The following is a 20,190-nucleotide window of genomic DNA, read 5'->3' as shown; positions in this document are numbered from 1 at the left end:
CAGGTGGTCGAGGGGGAGGATCGCCCAGTGCTGTACATCAGCCGAGAGAGGCAAGGTACGGCACCGTTGAGAAGGAGTGTCTGGCCATCAAGTGGGTGGTCTTCACCCTTCGGAAATACCTCCTGGGATGGGCTTTCACCCTCTGTTCGGACCACGCCCCGCTCCAGTGGCTTCATCGCATGAAGGATACCAATGCGTGGATCACCCGTTGGTATCTGGCTCTTCAGCCTTTTAAGTTTGAGGTGGCCTACAGACCGGGGGTGCAGATGATGGATCTCGCAATCTCCCGCTTCCTCCTTGCCACGAAAACTAAGAACTTTGTTACACTGGCATTGGCCAATTTACTGACACAATAACTGTTTTGAAGCTTGAATTAAATGTTTTGGGTGAGTTACTACATTTTGCAGATATGCAATAGTGTTGTGATGTCCCATAAAACAGTTGTGACAATTGCACTTACAGTTTTTGAGTATGTTAAGACTGTTTCAAAAAATGGGCCAAAGCAATTGAAAAAAAATTTAATAGTAAAAAGGACTTATACTCTGATCTGTTTCTCACCCACATCAATCATATCGGTTCTAAAGATATGGATTTAACCACTGGAGTCAAATGGATTTCTTTTATGTGGCCTTTGTGTGCTTTTTGAGCTTCAGAGTTCTGGCCACCATTCACTTGCATTGTATGGACCTACAGAGCTGAGATATTCTTCTAAAAATCTTTGTTTGTGTTCAGCAGAAGAACGAAAGTCATACACATCTGGGATGGCATGAGGGTGAGTAAATGATGTGAGAATTTTCATTTTGGGGTGAACTATTCCTTTAAGTAGGCCTATATGGGCTTGTAAGCTTATTACTGAGCTTATCATGAAGTGAACATCAGCTGATAAAGTTTTGGTGAGAAAAACAATTGTAAAACAATTAATGACCTATTTTACAGTACACCTCCAGCAGGGGGCAGGAAAGTACTGCTTTTACATTTCCTCGATCTTTATGGTCTCCAAATCTTTTTGACTCAGTGCTGTCACAAGAGGGAATTAAATGTGCCTTATCACATCATTGCCATTCTTCTAAAGTACAATTGACCAAAGAGGACCCTGGGTCAAAATAGCCTAATTAAGAGCAACACCAATAATCTTGGATTCTATTGACAGGGTTCAATGGTCTCTGATGATAAGGTCCACTAAACAAATGCCTTCAACATTTTTGTAGTATAAGAATGCATGACTCTGACCACAGTTTCTTGTCCAGTCAAACTCGTAACAGATACATTTTAAAATATTAAACACTGCAATGCACACAGTCTTAATGTTTTGTTGGACTGCTCATACAGTACATAGCTAAGTATAGAATTTGGAAGTCTTCATATATATATATATATATATATATATATATATATATATATATATATATATATATATATATATATATAGAACACACACACACACGCACACACACTTTCATCATTTACATTTACATCACTTAAATTATGAATGAATGAATGTGAAATGTACACAAGATTTAGACTGTATAATAATCTTGCAAATTAAACAAGACTCGTCATTAAATCAGTGGGCCAGCTAATATGAAATTACTGCTAGATATAGAAATCAATAATTCAAAACAATTTGATATCAAAAATTTATTTATTTGAGTGATGTATTTTATATGGATACATTTTTAATATCCTGTAATTAAAAGAAATATCCTTCTTTCTATACTCATTTGTGATACTTTGTTATAGTCAGCCACACAAGACAGTTTGTAAAATATTCTAATTACACCTACGTCACTTAATATTGCTGCAGCTGGGTGATCCTCACAATCTGATTAAGAAATAACTTAAAAGATAGCACGGATTTTCCACTAAGAGAACTTATCTTAACTCTGATCATCGTCATATCCCAGATTGGTCCAGCTATCCCGCAGTCATGCCTAATGGCCACCATTAGTGACTTTTGTGGGATTAGCCCGAGTTGCTTTACAATAATTCAGGATTCTTTTTAGTGAGAGTAGGGGAATGCTGAGAGAGCTGTGATAAGTCCGAAGCAGAGACTGGTAATAGTCACAAACAGCTTAACCAAGTCTCTAGATCAGCACCCACATGTCTGACTAAATTTACAATTTGCATTTCATTTATCAAAAAATAAATCAAATAATAATAATAAAAAAAAATCCTATAGCAATACAGAGAAATGTAAATAGCTAATATGCCTGACAGAGTGACAGAGATGTCAGAAATGCAGCTAGAGATACAGTATATTCGGTTTCTACATTAGCCTAGCCTTATCACCCCAGATGTCAAATAATTAATTACACAGACACTAAGTAAATTAAATTAGGATTGAATTAACAGTGTATATCAATAATCTGTTGACAGGCCGTAATAAGGGCATGGAAAGGATCAACAGCCCAGATGAAAAAGAGAGAGGGTTCAACATTGTTTGGGATACATAAAACAATTCTAATCAGCACAAATCCTGATTGATTTGATTTGTGGATTAGTCCGCAAAGGAGACCTATTTATTTATATTTATTTTGGGTTCAAACATGGTAATTTTTTATGGCTAATATTTAATTATGAACATTTCTGAGATAATTACCATCCTTTTCTCTATCCTGTTATGCAAGGATTTCCAATTTGTAATTGGAAATATGGGAGAGAATACTAATGAGTAAAATGAAGTGTCTTTGTTTGCTAGACAGACAGACAGACAGATAGATAGATATCTAACAGCAAGTGAAAATAAAAAATATGGTATATAAGTCAACACATGAAGGATAAAAAGGTATTAATTCATCAGGATAAGATCCCGTGTGAGCATGAGAACTAACCTCAGTAATTTAGTGCTCTCACTGAGAGCCCCTTATCTGGGGCTGCTTTCATGCTCTGTCCCATATGTCTGCACTGGCCCAATCTGCCCAGATTGACGCTTCTCAACTGCATCGGATTACACCCATTGACACAGAACTGTTTAGGCTACACACAAAAGATTGCTACTTCAGGCTTGATAGAGCAAACCATTGCAAAATGCAATAGAGGTTTTTAGCACTGATTAAGATTTTAAAAGCACTGTTTAAAGCATTGTCTTTTTGTATAATACATTTGACATCTTAATTTAAACGGAACTGATTCTCTTCCAAATACATACTAAATGCAGATTTTCATGGAAGTAATACATTTTATGTCTTTTCTTCATAAGTTCAGTATGATTTAAAATACACTTAGAACAGGTTAACAACTGTCATCCTTTTTTAATAATTTGTACTGCATTTTACATGTTACGAAAAAAGCACATAATAAGACTACAGTACATTGATGTATAGTTCAAACAATACTGTAGCAAGCCATCTCAATTTACAATATATACAGCAATACACTATTACAACTTTTTAACCATTGAGAAGTTTGAAAGGGATACTGTACTAAATGAAAATGAATGCACTGAATCCTGCTTTTTCAAACCCCATTAGGAGTATTTCATCAATAATTTTTGGATAATGACAATACTGAAATTTAGTGTCAAACATGTATGGTCTTACTCAACTGAAGCTGCCAACATTGACATTTTTTTGTCGTGGCAAAGGGCACAAGCATGCTCCTTTTTAAAGCATTGTATTCATAGAATATTTTATGTCTGGAATTATTTATATATTAAAAACAGCATGAAGATGATGGAAGTGACGCTTCTATAAATATCAAAATAGTCTACGGTAACTCATTTTGACCTTGCTAAATAAAACAAAATGCAGAGCAACCATGAGAATCGAAAGTTTTCTTAGGAAAAGTTCAAGAATATTAGGAAGAGAAAATAGCCCAGATATGTTCACTCCAAAACTATGTTTTATGGTGCTACAAATGGATGAATGAAGAATTACTGTGCATAATCTAAGAACTCTTTTCCTCTTCTTTTGTGTCTATCTGTTTGCTGAACTTCTGCTCTGTCACCGATATCTCCATTTTGTGCTCTAGTTTCTCAGAGGACACTGTTCCCAGCACTTTGGCACTGTGCTCCTGTGCTTTTGCCCTGAGAACAGCAATGCTGTTCTCCCTCAGTTCCTCTTTGGACATAGGTGACTCTGTCCTCCTTTCCTCAGTCTCGCCCTCATCTGCCTTGGGATTGGTCGCTTTCTGAGGGACATCTGACATCTCATTTGGTTGGACTGCAACAGTCTCCAAGGACTTTTTGTGCATCCCTGCAAAGAATGGTGGGTATTCGTGTTTAGAAAAGCAGCTGGTGGTAGGAAAACCATCTTGAACTGAAAATAGCAAGAGACAGATTTTAGATTTAGTAAGAGCATATGACTAATCTGAACCATGAGAGTAAAATATTATTATTTTTGTGGGTTATGATCATTTCAGAATTTAAGTAGAAGTAGATTACTTACTTGTAATTTAAGTAGCAATTTAATTATCTGACTAAAATATGTACCTTGGTGACAGAATTAACAAAGAGCTGTAATATCTTCTGGAGCATCCTTATATAATTGTAATACTGTACACCACAATTTTTAAAAACTTATATATAAAAAAAATAATAAAAAATTAAAAATCCTGCTGTTATCTGCTTTGGTATTTTCACCCAAAAAAAATAAAAATAATTGTAAGTTGCTTTAGTAATAAAGCATCTGCAATACCGTTATTATAATAGTAATCAAATTGCTTAATTTACAATTCACAAATTAACTTTAACTTATAGAGATAATGTAAATCAGCATTCTCTCTCTATCTATCTCATTATCTCTCAGTAACATGTTATTTTGATTCATATAGTGTACATATGTAAAAGTTGAAATTATGCAGTACTGGATTATAAATTATTTACAGTATTTAGGGTATAAGAGGACAGGAGAATCTAGAGTTTCCCAGTCTCTTCATTTGAATTGTATTGCTACTATTTAAGAATAATAATAATAACTCGTATCACAATCATAATGCAATCTTAAGATTATCTGGCATACCTAGAAGCCAGGGAGCACAGGAGTCCATGATGCCATCTTTAGCAGACTTCAGTATGGACTCGGGCAGAGGGATGGAATGACGCACCATGGCACCGTAGAGCCCGTATTCAGCCATCACGCTACTGCGACCCCAACACTTCTCCCGCTTTCTCCACTTGGCCCGTCGATTTTGGAACCACACCTGTCAGATGTGATTTGCATATAGATTATTAAAGGAATATTCCAGGTTCAATACAAGTTAAGCTCAATCGACAGCATTTGTGGCATAATGTTGATCACCACAAAAAATAATTTCGACTCATCTGTCAAAAATGCAGGTTACAGTGAGGCACTTACAATGGAAGTGAATGGGGGCCAATTTTTGGAGGGTTTTAAAGGCAGAAAGCTTATAATTTTATAAAAGCAATTACATTAATTCTTCTGTTAAAACTTGTGTATTATCTGAGCTGTAAAGTTGTTTAAATTGTAATTTTTACAGTCATTTTAGGGTTTGTGGACATTACATCGCCATGGCAACAAAGTTGTACAATTTTATCACATTAAAATCATGATAACACGCATATTGAACCAGGAATATTCCTTTAACCTAAACATATAACCATGCAAATAGTGCACAATCTACACTCACTGAGCACTTTATTAGGAACACCTGTACACCTACTAATGCAATTATCTAATCAGCCAATTGTGTGGTAGCAGTGCAGTGCATAAAATCATTCATATATGGGTCAGGAGCTTCAGTTAATGTTCACATCAACCATCAGAATGGGGAAAAATATTTGATCTCAGTGATTTCGACCATGGCATGATTGTTGGTATCAGACGGGCTGGTTTGAATATTTCTGTAATTGCTGATCTCCTGGGATTTTCACGCACAACAGTCTCTAGAGTTTACTCAGAATGGTGCCAAAAACATCCAGTGAGAGGCAGTCCTGCAGATGGAAATGCCTTGTTAATGAGAGAGATCAATGGAGAATGGCCAGATTGGTTTGAGCTGACAAAGGCTACGGTAACTCAGATAACCGTTCTGTACAATTGTAGAGAGCAGAATAGCATCTCTGAATGTACAACACATCAAACCTTGAGGAGGATGGGCTACAACAGCAGAAGGCCATGTTGGGAACTTTATTAGGACCACAGTGTTCCTAATAAAGTGCTCAGTGAGTGTATATGTAAAAATGGAATGGCTAATTAAACAAATGACTATGTATTTGAAAATGTATAATACAAACATAGAATACCAAATATGCATTTTATATCTAATTTACAGGACTGAGTCTGACCATCAACTCTCTGACAAGAAATTAGATACATTGGCTCAATAGTTGGTCTGCTGATTAACCAAATCGTTTAACAGGGACCATGGTCTCCATATCAGATAAATGTGCCATGCGACGCGTCACATTCAGTGGCCGGTGCCCTGAGGCTCAGTTCTGTCAGGACGCTGCGCGAGTTCAGATTGACTCACGCGCAGCACTACACACAGTGCTTAACCACCACTTGCCCTTTTCTAATATAGCTGGTGGCAGAGATGACGGACGGGGGGAGGAGGGGCTGTCGGGTCCAGAGAGGCCAGACATTGGATAAGGAATTATCAAAACCATTTTCCAATCTTTTTTAGTAATGCCGACGATAGCCCTCATTTCATGCAAGATACTTTTTTGCGAAGAAATTGGTTATCGGGCGCTCAGAAGAAAGCGAGCGGAGACAGCGATGAGAGACGACCCCAAGGGCACGCAGAAGCTGATTGAAAAATAAGTTAATTTCGAGCCCAATCGATGGTGGACAGGCGGGCAAATATCACGGGAAATTAAACGAGCAGGACCCAGGAGAGCACCGCCATTGACCCGTGCTAATAAATTCAATGTAGTTATTTCATTTGATCTCGCCACATCCCTTCCCCTGGAACACGGCGCGCTTTTCTGATTTAACTAATTACACTCGATGAGAAATTAATTAGATGTTAATTTTACTTCGGATTGAAATAGAATTATTTATTTATTTCCGAACTATTTATTCACGGAGAGGCACCGTAATGAGAAGGAAATTAAAAGGCGTGCCAGCAGATGGATGGCTCAGGTCACCCAGTAATCTTCTTCCGCCTTGATTGCTTGATTAGGTCGTTAGCGCCTCTCTCTCTCAAACTCTCTCTCTCTCTCACTCTCTCTCTCAAACTCTCTCTCTCCTCTCCCTCTCTCTCTCTCTCTCTCTCTCTCTCAAACTCTCACTCACTCTCTCCCCTCCCTCTCTCTCTCTCTCTCTCAAACTCTCTCTCACACTCTCTCTCTCTCACTCACTCTCACTCTCTCTCTCACTCACTCACTCTCACACTCTCTCTCTCTCTCTCACTCTCACTCTCTCTCCCTCTCTCTCTCTCTCTCTCACTCTCTCTCTCCCCTCCCTCTCTCTCTCTCTCACTCTCTCTCTCCCCTCCCTCTCTCTCTCTCTCTCTCTCTCTCTCAAACTCTCACTCACTCTCTCCCCTCCCTCTCTCTCTCTCTCTCTCAAACTCTCTCTCACACTCTCTCTCTCTCACTCACTCTCACTCTCTCTCTCACTCACTCACTCTCACACTCTCTCTCTCTCTCTCACTCTCACTCTCTCTCCCTCTCTCTCTCTCTCTCTCACTCTCTCTCTCCCCTCCCTCTCTCTCTCTCTCTCTCTCTCTCTCAAACTCTCACTCACTCTCTCCCCTCCCTCTCTCTCTCTCTCTCTCAAACTCTCTCTCACACTCTCTCTCTCTCACTCACTCTCACTCTCTCTCTCACTCACTCACTCTCACACTCTCTCTCTCTCTCTCACTCTCACTCTCTCTCCCTCTCTCTCACTCTCTCTCTCCCTCCCTCTCTCTCTCTCTCTCTCTCTCTCTCTCAAACTCTCACTCACTCTCTCCCCTCCCTCTCTCTCTCTCTCTCTCTCAAACTCTCTCTCACACTCTCTCTCTCTCACTCACTCTCACTCACTCTCACACTCTCTCTCTCTCACTCTCTCTCTCTCTCCCCTCCCTCTCTCTCTCTCTCTCTCTCTCTCACTCAGAGCAAATTGTTTCACACGTCCAATTTATTTAGCCTAGTCGATATAATCTCACCTGCTGCGTATGACGTCAAGAAATATTTTTACTGACAAGCTCATCCTATAAACATACTTGAATAGTAAAAAAAAAAAAAAAATCATCTAGCTAAAAAAAAAAAAAAAAAAAAAAAAAAGTGTTTTTACTAGGCTACAAAATATGATTTAACATCACTGAATAAACCTGAATGCATTAGGTTACTAATTTAACAAAAGTACAACGGGAAATTTGCGGTTTTTTCCTGGTCAGTAAGTGTATCAAGATCTTTTTATTGAATACTGATGGAGCAACATAATATAGTTGAAAAGAAATAATAACGGAAGGTTGTTGTTTTTTTTATTTTTTATTAAAAATTCGTTTTCTTTAAAAGAATAATAATAATAATAATAATAACAACAATAATAATAATAATGAGGTAAACGGCCCCCAGGGGGTTTATAGTGATATTGTGTAAATATAGGGACAATAGTTATAGGAAAAAATTTGTCAACTTGTGTAAACAATTTTGAGACAGCAACATGCATTTTGAGTAACAAATGAAGATATATAATACTTATTCAAAATAAGCGCTACAGAAAACGGTTTGAAGACACATTTGGCATTTTATAACATCTCAAGTATTCTACAAAAAATGAATCTGCACACCATACAACACAGGCCTATATCTTCTATGATTCGGCATATTTCTTTCATAAGCCACAGATTATAAGGCTAAAGTAGGCCTATAATATTTAGACCTGGCAAAGAGGTGAAGAATGTCACATACTGAGGGCAGCTCATTAAATAACCCTCGGAAAAAGGCCTACAACATTATTACATGAATTCTTTGTTTTTGTTTTGTCATCGGTTTCTATATTGCATGAACTTACAATGATCATAAAAATGTCATTGAACATAATTTGAAACAGCATTTCACAATTGCTGTCTGAAAGTGAATATGGTGATACCATGAGGTTAAGTTATGTTGGTGTGATAATGGAAAATGCATTAAATGGACCGGTAAGAACAAATATGGGCTATGATGTGAAAGAGCAGGTGCAATTATAGACTTTATAAACTTTAAACGGGCTCACAACTCTTGATTTATTTGAAACAACAGCAGTCTTTAAGACTTTGGTAAAATGGTACAACTGTCACACAGCCTGTCACGTGGTAATAGCAGAGCAAAAATCACTGAATAAAGCAATATGGATTAGAAAAAGTGTTTTTTATTGACTGATTGATTTATTTCATGAAATAGCATACTTTTCAATAAGCTTGATCACATGTTTTTTTTTTTTTCTTTTCTTTTCTTAAAATCTCATTAAATTTAAAAGAAAGTGAGTGTACCTGTATTCTGTCCTCGGGCAGCTCGGTTTTCATGGCCAGCATTTCTCTGGCGTATACGTCAGGATAATGAGCGTCGTTAAAAGCTTTCTCTAGTTCCTCCAGCTGGTAAGATGTAAATATTGTTCTATACACAAAGAAATGACAACTGTCAAAGGGAATGCATAAACTGTAATTCAATAAGTAGCCTACTTAAATCAAGTGGACAATCCGCAAATAGAAAATAAAATGTGGCCAGCAGGGAATTATTTTCAGGTTTTGAAATATTAAACAACAAGTTAATATCTATTTTATACACATTAACGAGGACTTAAAATTTCAGGTGTTAAGAAATTGCCATAAATGACATTTAGCCTAATGCATTTCTTTAATCTTACTAAATGTAATTTAACCAAAAACAAAAGCCTCCCCAAAATGATAATACTTAATCAAAGTAAATTATTAACCATTATTATTGGATTATTATTATTAGCCTATTATTATTATTATTATTATTATTATTATTACAACAAACTGATCTTAATTAACACAACTTTACAAGAACTTAATTAACTTAAGAAAAATAAATAACGCAGTAACTTTCAACCTGCACACACACACACACACACACACACACACACACACACACACACACACACACACACACAAAAAAAAAAAAAAAAGGGAAAGAGATCTGAGACATTGTGCATCATATATAGCCGCAGATCGTCCGTTCCTAAATATATTTCTTAATAAAATATTCTTTATTTTATTTTTTCCCCCAGTTGTGTCCAAATGAACCATAATTGCCATTTGGCCACAATTACCAACCGATCGATCGAGACAAAAGTTTTCTAAAAGAGGAAGCATTTTACATATTGCTTTATGTCAGCTGTCTGATTTTCTGGGACCATGGGCAAAACAATCCACTATTAATATTATTATTCAGGCTATTATGCTAAATTATGTGAATCACTTCTATTATCCTAACATTGTTTACCTGTGTCGTCTCTTTTTTCGCTTCTTGCTCTGGCTCAATGAAGACTTTGATAATTTCCTTTCACTTGAAGAGACGTCCTCTGAATCTGTAATATCGGGAAAAAACAGTTTTAGAAATGGTTGAGGCATTTTTAAAATGTGAAATCTAAAATAGTATTGCGATAATTTAAAAACAGCACTTTGATTTATTCATGATGATAATATAGCCTCATTGGATTTAGCCTAATGTTTATGATAAATAAAACAGGCAACATTTCCATTTATCTTAGATAAAATGTGTATTTCAACAAACAACAGTAATAATATGGATTATAAGGATAATAGAATATTTACAACATTAGGCCTGTTATCATTATTGCTATTGCTGAAATCATCAATTAACGGAATGACAGTCAACAAACCCACATTCAACACTGAAACAAAAAACAAACAAAAAAATATGGAACTGAACCTTTGCTATTTATAACGGCGAGCCTCAGGGCCTGAACGTGATTTTTGCAGGCCTACCTGAACTAGCAGATTGGGTCGCTTCGAGTGGTCCCACTGTCCTGTTGAGCGGCTGCAAGTGGACGTTTTGTGCGTCTGACAGCACCTCCAGAAACGCTGGCTGGCTGTAGAACGATGGAATACCTCCAGGACCAATTAATCCCATCCCGACCCCAACCCCAGCCGGCCCGAGCATCGACCTGGTGGCTAGTAGGTGCGCGCCGGCAGGGAACGAGCCCAGTGGGTTCCGTGGAGCCGAGGACGGCTCTTTATTTAGTCCCAAAATCTCCTGGATACCGAAACCCGTGCATTTGGGCGGATGTGTGCTGCTCTTTGACAGATGTTGATTGTTATTTCCCCCATTCTCAGCGGCACAAACTGATTTTGATTTGTTCAAACTTTCCGACAACACGGCCCCATCCTTTCCTGTCATGGTGCCTTTGAGACTATTCCCTTCTTCAGATACAAGTCGGTCCCTTGTGCACAGGCATCCAACTCGCAATACTCATGATCCCTCTAGAAATTCTCCTTTTATCCAACAGGTCCATCCCAACAAGGGTCAAAATTCAGCAGCCAATCAGCTTCGAGGAAGCGATTTAGAATTCCAGAGGATCAAGAATGCTGCTCCCCTTTATTATGCACCGTTACATTTAATTCATATATTCAGCTTGTAATTATTCTGTGTTATTCCAACATTTAACCAAAATTAGCGAATAAAATGCGCACATTTCGAAATGAAAATAAAACAAATAATTATAAAAATTAATTTCACTCTAATGTAATGATAGTAGCCGTATAATAATAATAATAATAATAATAATAATAATAATAGACACCCATAAATAGAGAGTATCAAACGTAATAAAAGGGGAATTTTTTACAGGTACAAATTTTTATTTTATTTATTTATTTATTTTTTTTTGCCTCTCAATAGGCGTTATAGGCCTATTTCATTATTTGCGATTGGAAAGTCAACATTTTTGTAATTTAGAGGATAGATGGCAAAATAAAGAGCTTTCACAGGGAAATCAGTGAAATAGAAAATGGCACCTGCACAATTGTGATGTCAGATACCGATGACAATTATAATACACTGGCATAGCACAGACACCGAAGACTAATGTCGTCAGCTATAACAAAATATGTAGTGGATTGTAGGCTGGCATGGGCATTGAAAAAAAGATTTAGCGGCAATAACGCTATACCAAACCAAATAGAAAAAAAAAACAACAGTCACACAGACTGACAGCTCACAATGCGGCACATTATTTTCAGAAATCAGAACTTTCCTATAATTATATTGTAGGCTTTAATATATTATGTTGGCAGTATTACAAAAACAGTCGAATTTGACATGGTCCCCTTTTTAATTCTGCTAATTTAATTATAGCCCTTATCGAATATGTCCAATTTCGACAGATTTGTAAGCTTAGTTTAAAGCCATCCAGATGCGTATTTAAGGGTTCAACAAAGAGCCAAGGCTGTTCATATCAGGCCACAAAACCTGTGAGGATTTACAGTTCATATCAATCGCCCCAAATTTCGGGTTATTAGGCTATAGATTAGATTAGGCTATAGGTAGGCTACAGAGCTTGAATAAAAAAAAAAAATAAAAAAATACAAGATAAATATGACGAACGCATGCACGCATATGAGAACAGTGGTTACATTACCATTATTTAGCCAGAAATGTAACATTATCGTTATAAAGCCATCTAAACATAATACATTTACAACATAATTTGCCCGAATTTGAATATCTAATTGGTACTGAATTAACTTTGGCCAGTTACATTGAGTCACTTACAATGGAAGTGAATGGGGCCAATCTGTAAACGTTAAAATACTCATTGTTTCAAAAGTATAGCTGCAAGATGTAAACAATATGCGTGTTTACATGATTTAGGTGGGATAAAATTGCTTAACTTATTGTGTAGTTATGGCCAATTTTACATCTTTGTTGCCATGACAATGTAATGTCAACAACCCCTAAAAGGACGATTTAAACAACTTAACAGCTCAAAAAATACATGAGTTTTAACAGAAGAATTAATGTAAGTGCTTTTATAAAATTATAAACTTCACATTTCTGCTTTTAAACCCTCCAAAAATTGGCCCCATTCACTTCCATTATAAGTGCCTCACTGTAACCTTTTTCTTTAAAGAACAGGAGGGACGAGTCGAAATTATTCCACAAATCCTGTTGACTGAATTGAATTTGTACTGAACCCGAAATATTCCTTTAAGAATACTCAAAGAGCTTATCTTTGTTCAAATACTATGCCCCATACTATTCCAGGTAATTTAAACCTAAAATTCAATTAGTTCGTTTTGAATCATCCTTTATGTGTCTTGATTGATTATAGCCAATGTGCTTTCCACTTTATCTTAACTTGCCTGCAAAACTGGTTATTGCGGAATAATAAAGACTTGGCAATGCGTCAACTGTTGCATATAAAGTTGCGCACATATGCGCTTTAACAGACTGCAGAATATAGCTTACTCTAATTACATACAAGTTTCTTTAATAATTCGAGGCCTAATCAGCTATTACTAAATTACAGTGGGATTTGATTCATTTGCAGATCATTTGTGGCACAATTTGGACATCTGGACAGATAATTACTGGGAGATAATTTATGGAAATGAGCAGCGAGCCCTTGATGGAGATCGAGATAACGGAGATAACTTATCAAAGTGCCATGTGCTGATGCATAAATAAACGTCATGATTCATATGACACCAGCAGAACGTCAGACGCGTGGCTACGACACAAACACTAGCGAGTGCTCCCACGAGACAGCACCTGATAGGTTGCTTTTCTGGCTAATTAATAGTTAGACCTCATGACGCCATTGAACGCTTGCTAATATTTGATCAAAACAGCAGGCGTAGTGCGCTGGAGAAGTGGCCTAATAATAACCCTGCGTAAAGCCCCAAATTTTTACTAATAAAGGTGTACTGTAATCCTGTTTGAATTGCGGGAGTTTATCAGCTTAAAACACAGAAAAGCCTTGTGATTTGCAGCCTTATGGGACATTATTCAATTACCACTCCATGCTAATTCTTAGTTGGCCTGGCTCCATGGCAATTACATGAGATGATCATCATAACTGGCAGCCATACAAAACTAAAGTTTAATCACATATTAGAACTATCACAAACAAATGATCTGCAAATGTAAAAATCAAAATGCATGCATTATTTAAGTGCAAGAAAATGAAACTTTGCTCAGAAGGTTCCAGAGTCAAACACAGCATCAAACCATTAAACTCTGCATCACTGATGAAGAGGGAGCAAAATATTACAGCTGCAATTATATGGGCACCAGTTGAAACTAATTAGAAGCATTAAGTGGAAATTTCATTAAGGGTAATGAAGAAATCAATGTTATCAAGATATGCTAATGACACATCACCCAGTCTAGATAAAACCATCTATTCAGGAGTCTCTCTCTCTCTCTCTCTCAAAGCAGCCTGTCAATTACAAACTGCTTCCTGCCCTCTCTTAGCCACCACTTCTGCTGTTATCTGTGCCGGGCTTTGTTGTTTATTGTGAGTGGGAAAAAAACCCCACTCTCCCTCTACGGCTTTTAATAATCCATCTACATATGAAAATGACTGCATCCTGATTTACATGCATAAGGAGACAAACTAATAAGGCTCTAGATTAAGGAAAGATTTAGTTCAGTCATTCGTGTAGATTGGGTGGCCTATCAAAGACTGGAAGATCTGATGGTGGCAGATTAAAAGGCAAACAGCTGTTGCAACATTAGTCCCCCCCCCTTCTCTGTCTGAATTTGCTCTCTCTCATCAGGGCGCACACGCAAGGACTATGCCTAGTTATGTTTAAGTGGAATCTGCTATCTCCCGTGCACAAACAAAAAGTATAAGTCAAATGGATGGCAAATGATTGGATTTCCTTGACCTCTACATGGAATATGGGACCTGTGTACTTTTTCAAAGTTGATCAAATGAGAGTTTGGCCAATGTTGTAACAATTACAGGATAGTGGGATGCATACAAATAAAAACCTCTCTTATATTGAAATGCTTGACAGCTATTTGTCTTTGTGGGTAGGTGAAGAACTTTCACAGCTGGAAGGTCACAACAAGGTAATGAGCTTTGGGATGGGGCTGTATTATAGGGACATTGTATATCATTAGCCCAGCCCCTACACAGATTGCTAGTGTTTGATCTTCTCATGCCAGGCAATCTAAATGAAGAATCACTTGTCATAATTCTGTATTTGCAGTGTATAGGTAGTGATGAATTGTTTTTAAAGAACATTGCATTTTGTTTTTGTACACTCACAATGCTTAACATACAGAGGTATGATGAGAAAAATCAGCTCTAAAAAGAGTAGTAAAATCATTATTTACTCACCCCTCTTTTTGTTCCAAAACCATTTGTCTTTCTGTCTTCTGTGGAACACTAACAAAGATAGCTTGTAGCTTGTCAACACAATGAAAGTGAATGGGGACTAGGGCCATCAAATAAATAATAAAAAAAGCACTATAAAAGTATCATAAAAAGAGTCCATCCATTTCATGCACTATCTACCAAGTCTTCTGAAGTCATAAGATAGCTGTGTGTGAGGAACAGACTAAAAAGGAAAGTTATGTAACGGATAATGCACAATTTTAAAATATTGATTTTTGCGTTGAAATTGTCATTTTGCAGGAAGAGATGTCAAAGTTTCCATATCCCTGAACACCATCTCGATTTTGCGTCAAAGTTGTGATCTTACCTTTTGACTTTTCAATATCCCACTTATTACAAGACTACTTGGCAAAAACAGTGGAAAGAAAAAGAATGTGAAACCTTTGGAATTATGTATAAATTTGTCTTAAAAACTGGTTTGATCTTCATCTAAGTTAATGAACAAACACAATCTGTTTTAACTAATAACAAATTATTGTATTGTTCTTGTACATACTGAATACATCATTCAAACATTTACATTGTAGGTTTGAAAAAGTATGTGAACACCTAGACTAATGACATCAACAAAAGCTAATTAGAGTCAGGAGTTGGCAAACCTGGCATCCAATTATTGAAACAAGATTGGAGGTGTGGGTTAGAGCTACAGTACTGTGCAAAAGTTTTAGGCACTTGTGAAAAATGTTGCATAGTGAGGATGTCTTCAAAAATAATGACATAAATAGTTTTCATTTATCACTTAATGTCATACAAAGTCCAGTAAACATAAAAAAAAGCTAAATCAATATTCGGTGTGACCACCATTGCCTTTAAAACAGCACCAATACCCCTAGGTTCACTTGGACACAGTTTTTCTTGGTTGTTGGCAGGTAGGATGTTCCAAGATTCTTGGAGAATTCGCCACAGTTCTTCTATCTATTTAGGCTGTCTCAATTGCTTCTGTCTCTTTATGTAATTTCAGACTGACACGATGTTCAGTGGGGGGCTTTGTGGGGGCCATGACATCTGTTGCAGGGCTCCCTATTCTTCTATTCTAATCTTTTCTATTTGCAAAAGTAATATTTGGGAGTCTAACATTTATATTTCCTATTGACACACTAAAGCTGAAGATAAAATAACCATCTTAAAAAAAATGCTTTTGTGAAACATCTTATGTGCCTAAGACTTTTGCACAGTACTGTACTTTGGTTATAAAAATGAAATCAAACATTTTGAGTTTGCTATTCACAAGAAGCATCTGCTGAATTGGACCATGCCTTGCATAGAAGAGATCTCAGAAGACCTACGATCAAGAATTGTTGTTTTGCATAAAGCTGGAAAGGGTTACAAAGTTATCTCGAATAGCTTTGTGGCAGCGGGGGCGTGGTCGAGTGTCCGTCCGGAGAGAGAATGAGTATGAATTCGTTCATATGAATTTGTACGATTTCATCACGTGCAAATGCCCGGATGTCTAATGCGGAAATAAGCGTGAGTTTCGCGTTAAGGACATTTACTTATTAATATTATGCCCTTTCCCAAAACCCTTATCTAAACCTAACAAATCAGTAGTGTGTAATCATGACAGGATACTGTTGTGTGTGACAGAAGCAAGTAATTGACATGTATTAGATGGGAACGATGTCCAGCGACGTCATTGGCTGCAGTGAAAGTCGTGCAGTCGTTCGATATCATACGAATTAGCCAAATTTAGAAAAGTCGTATGAATCCTTATGATTTCGTCATGTGTAGCATTGACCAGTTATTTAATCCAAGGGTTCACTTACTTTTTCCACAGCACTGTGAATGTTTAATGTGTTCAATAAAGACATGAAAGATTATAATTGTTTGTCTTGTAAACTGCGATGAAACTGTGGTTCTTGCCACTGATTCGGCACGTAAAATTCAGTTGGCAAAAATTTTATAGTAACATTCATTCTATGAGACAAGGTTAGTTTGAAAATATGCAATCGCAAATGAGATCTGTGAGCTACAGCAGAGGGGAAGATTTTCAGTGAACAACTTGTTGTATGGCTCACACCGAAGACTTGGAATTTTTGGAACTCAACAGCCGCAGCACCCATTAACTCTCTTTATATGGAAGAGAACAGTGTCAACATTCTGCTAAAGTTCTCCTTTGTGCTACATGGAAGAAAGAAAATCATACAGGTTGGTTAACAACATGAGACTGGAGTAAATGATGACATCATTTTTCATTTTGGGGTGAACTGTTCCATTAAGGAGTTTTTTTCTCTCCAAGTACAACAAATTTTGAAAAGTTAAGAATACTTGTTGAATTACACATTCCTTTGAGGGCAATTTGAAAGAAAAATCCTGTATAAGGATTTACAATAAGGATTTTCAGTGCAGATACTAAGGACAGCAGTCTGATACAGCAAACACCTCATGCCGAGTAGGTAGTAAAAAAAAAATTAAACAGTAGAGTTCTTTACCCTCATGAAATGCCAAGGGCGTGATGACCCCTTGACGCAGAGTGAGTTTGCTAGCTCCAGTTTTCTCATGGAGCTCCCACAATAGAGTGTTTGGAAGCTGCCTGCCGGCATTGCTTAATTAGGCGAGGAGTTGATTCATTTGCCCTAACTGACAGCTAATTAAAGGCCTGAGGGCACATTGGATTGACGTTTGTTAGGGAGCAAGGCCCGTCGAGGTCAGGCCAATGGGTTGTTTATGGCTGTTCTGATGTTTCTCTTTTCTTACCCCAACCTTGGAGACAGCCCCTCTGTGGGGAATGACCCTCATCTCAAGGAGGATGTCTGGACAGGACCTACTTGACAGGAAAAGACTACTGGCGGGAGCCATTATGTGAACCGCAGCTTCCGTGATGTCACGGAAGTGACTGGTCCATTCACAACACTCATTGCACATCACTACTGTCACAATGTATTAAGTGCAACAAAGTGCAACGGTCAAAATTGTAAAAAACCAACAAGTCCAAAGTTCTTTCATAATTTAAGAATGCTAGACTTGTTAAGTAAACAGACAATAGTAAAATTTGTTATTTACTAGTCTCCATCCTGAGCATTGTGTACTCTTAAGTGCAAGCACCTGTTAAAAAAAAAACCAACAAGAGGACTGAGAAACATATAACTTAATTTAAACATTCAGCCAGGATGTTAGGTTATTTACAGTTGAAGTCAGAAGTTTACATACACTTAGGTTGAAGTCATTAAAACTATTTTTTTAACCACTCCACAGATTTAATATTAGCAAACTATAGTTTTGGCAAGTCGTTTAGGGCATCTACTTTGCACATGACACAAGTAATTTTTCCAACAATTGTTTACAGACAGATTGTTTCACTTTTAATTGACTATATCACAACTAAAGTGGGTCAGAAGTTTACATGCACAAAGTTAACTATGCCTTTAAGCAGCTTGGAAAATTCCAGAAAATGATGTCAAGCCTTTAGGCAATTAGCCAATTAGTTCTGATAGGAGGTGTACTGAATTGGAGGTGTACCTGTGGATGTATTTTAAGGCCTACCTTCAAACTCAGTGCCTCTTTGCTTGACATCATGGGAAAATCAAAAGAAATCAGCCAAGACCTCAGAAAATAAATTGTGGACCCCCACAAGTCTGATTCATCATTGGGAGCAATTTCCAAATGCCTGAAGGTACCACGTTCATCTGTACAAACGATAGTATGCAAGTATAAACACAATGGGACCACGGAGCCATCATACCGCTCAGGAAGGAGACGCATTCTGTCTCCTAGAGATGAACGTAGTTTGGTGCGAAAAGTGCAAATCAATCCCAGAAAAGCAAAGGACCTTGTGAAGATGCTGGAGGAAACTGGTAGACAAGTATCTATATCCACATAAAACGAGTCCTATATTGACATAACCTGAAAGGCTGCTCAGCAAGGAAGAAGACACTGCTCCAAAACTGCCGTAAAAAAGCCAGACTACAGTTTGCAAGTTCACATGGGGACAAAGATCTTACTTTTTGGAAAAATGTCCTCTGGTCTAATGAAACAAAAATTGAACTGTCTGGCCATAATGACCATCATTATGTTTGGAGGTAATAGGGTGAGGCTTGCAAGCTGAAGAACATCATGAGGAAGGAAAATTATGTGGATATATTGAAGCAAAATCTCAAGACATCAGCCAGGAAGTTAAAGCTCGGTCGCAAATGGGTCTTCCAAATGGACAATGACCCCAAGCATACCTCCAAAGTTGTGGCAAAATGGCTTAAGGACAACAAAGTCAAGGTATTGGAGTGGCCATCACAAAGCCCTGACCACAACTGCAGAATTGAAAAAGCATGTGCAAGCAAGGAGGCCTACAAATCTGACTCGGTTACACCAGTTCTGTCTGGAGAAAATGGGCCAAAATTCCAGCAACTTATTGTGAGAAGCTTGTTGAAGGCTACCCAAAACGTTTGACCCAAGTTAAACAATTAAAAGGCAATGCTACCAAATACTAACAAAGTGTATGTAAACTTCTGACCCACTGGGAATGAGATGAAATAAATAAAAGCTAAAATATATAATTCTCTCTACTATTATCCTGATATTTCACATTCTTAAAATAAAGTAGCGATCCTAACTGACCTAAGATAGGGAATGTTTTCTACGATTAAATGTCAGGAATTGTGAAAAACTGAGTTTAAATGTATTTGGCTAAAGTGTATATTCTGACTTCAACTGTACACTTAAAAAGGTGGCAAAAATTTTGCATCTCCTAGCAAGTTTGTGTGCTCTTAAAACAGCTCTCTTAACTCACTCCCCTTTAAACTTTAAAACTCTAAAAAATTATGAAAAAAAAAATCTAAACTTTAGACAATAAAAAAAATAAATAAAAAAAAGCAGCAAAAACTTCTGGGTCCTCCAGTGTGGGATCAGACTTGAGCAAAAGATTTGCAGGGTTAGAACCAGCAGCCTCCTTGGTCCATGTGAACCAGAAAGACAATTAGGGGCTTATTAGGCACCAGGG

The 20,190-nt window shown here is 37.3% G+C and overlaps 1 protein-coding gene across 2 annotated transcripts; it reads right to left on the bottom strand.

The window, feature by feature from the left end:
- Nucleotides 1–1,658: 1,658 nt before the first annotated feature.
- On the bottom strand, nt 1,659–12,864 carry LOC127454784 (visual system homeobox 2). Of its 2 annotated transcripts, none has more exons than XM_051722191.1 (5): nt 10,840–12,864; nt 10,334–10,418; nt 9,358–9,481; nt 4,959–5,139; nt 1,659–4,256 (listed from the first exon to the last, which is right to left on the bottom strand). In XM_051722191.1, exons 1-5 carry the CDS (start codon nt 11,249–11,251, stop codon nt 3,886–3,888), a joined length of 1,173 nt encoding a protein of 390 aa, XP_051578151.1. In that variant the 5' UTR covers nt 11,252–12,864; the 3' UTR covers nt 1,659–3,885. The 2 variants fall into 2 exon arrangements, with proteins under 2 accessions (XP_051578151.1, XP_051578152.1); XM_051722192.1 differs by having other exon boundaries at nt 1,659–4,193.
- Between the last annotated feature and the right edge of the window lie 7,326 nt (nt 12,865–20,190).

The sequence above is a fragment of the Myxocyprinus asiaticus genome, chromosome 17, assembly GCF_019703515.2.
Source record: "Myxocyprinus asiaticus isolate MX2 ecotype Aquarium Trade chromosome 17, UBuf_Myxa_2, whole genome shotgun sequence".
Classification (NCBI taxonomy): domain Eukaryota; kingdom Metazoa; phylum Chordata; class Actinopteri; order Cypriniformes; family Catostomidae; genus Myxocyprinus; species Myxocyprinus asiaticus.
The sequence above is the reverse complement of the archived record's forward strand: the minus strand, read 5'-3'. Positions and strand labels throughout refer to the sequence as shown.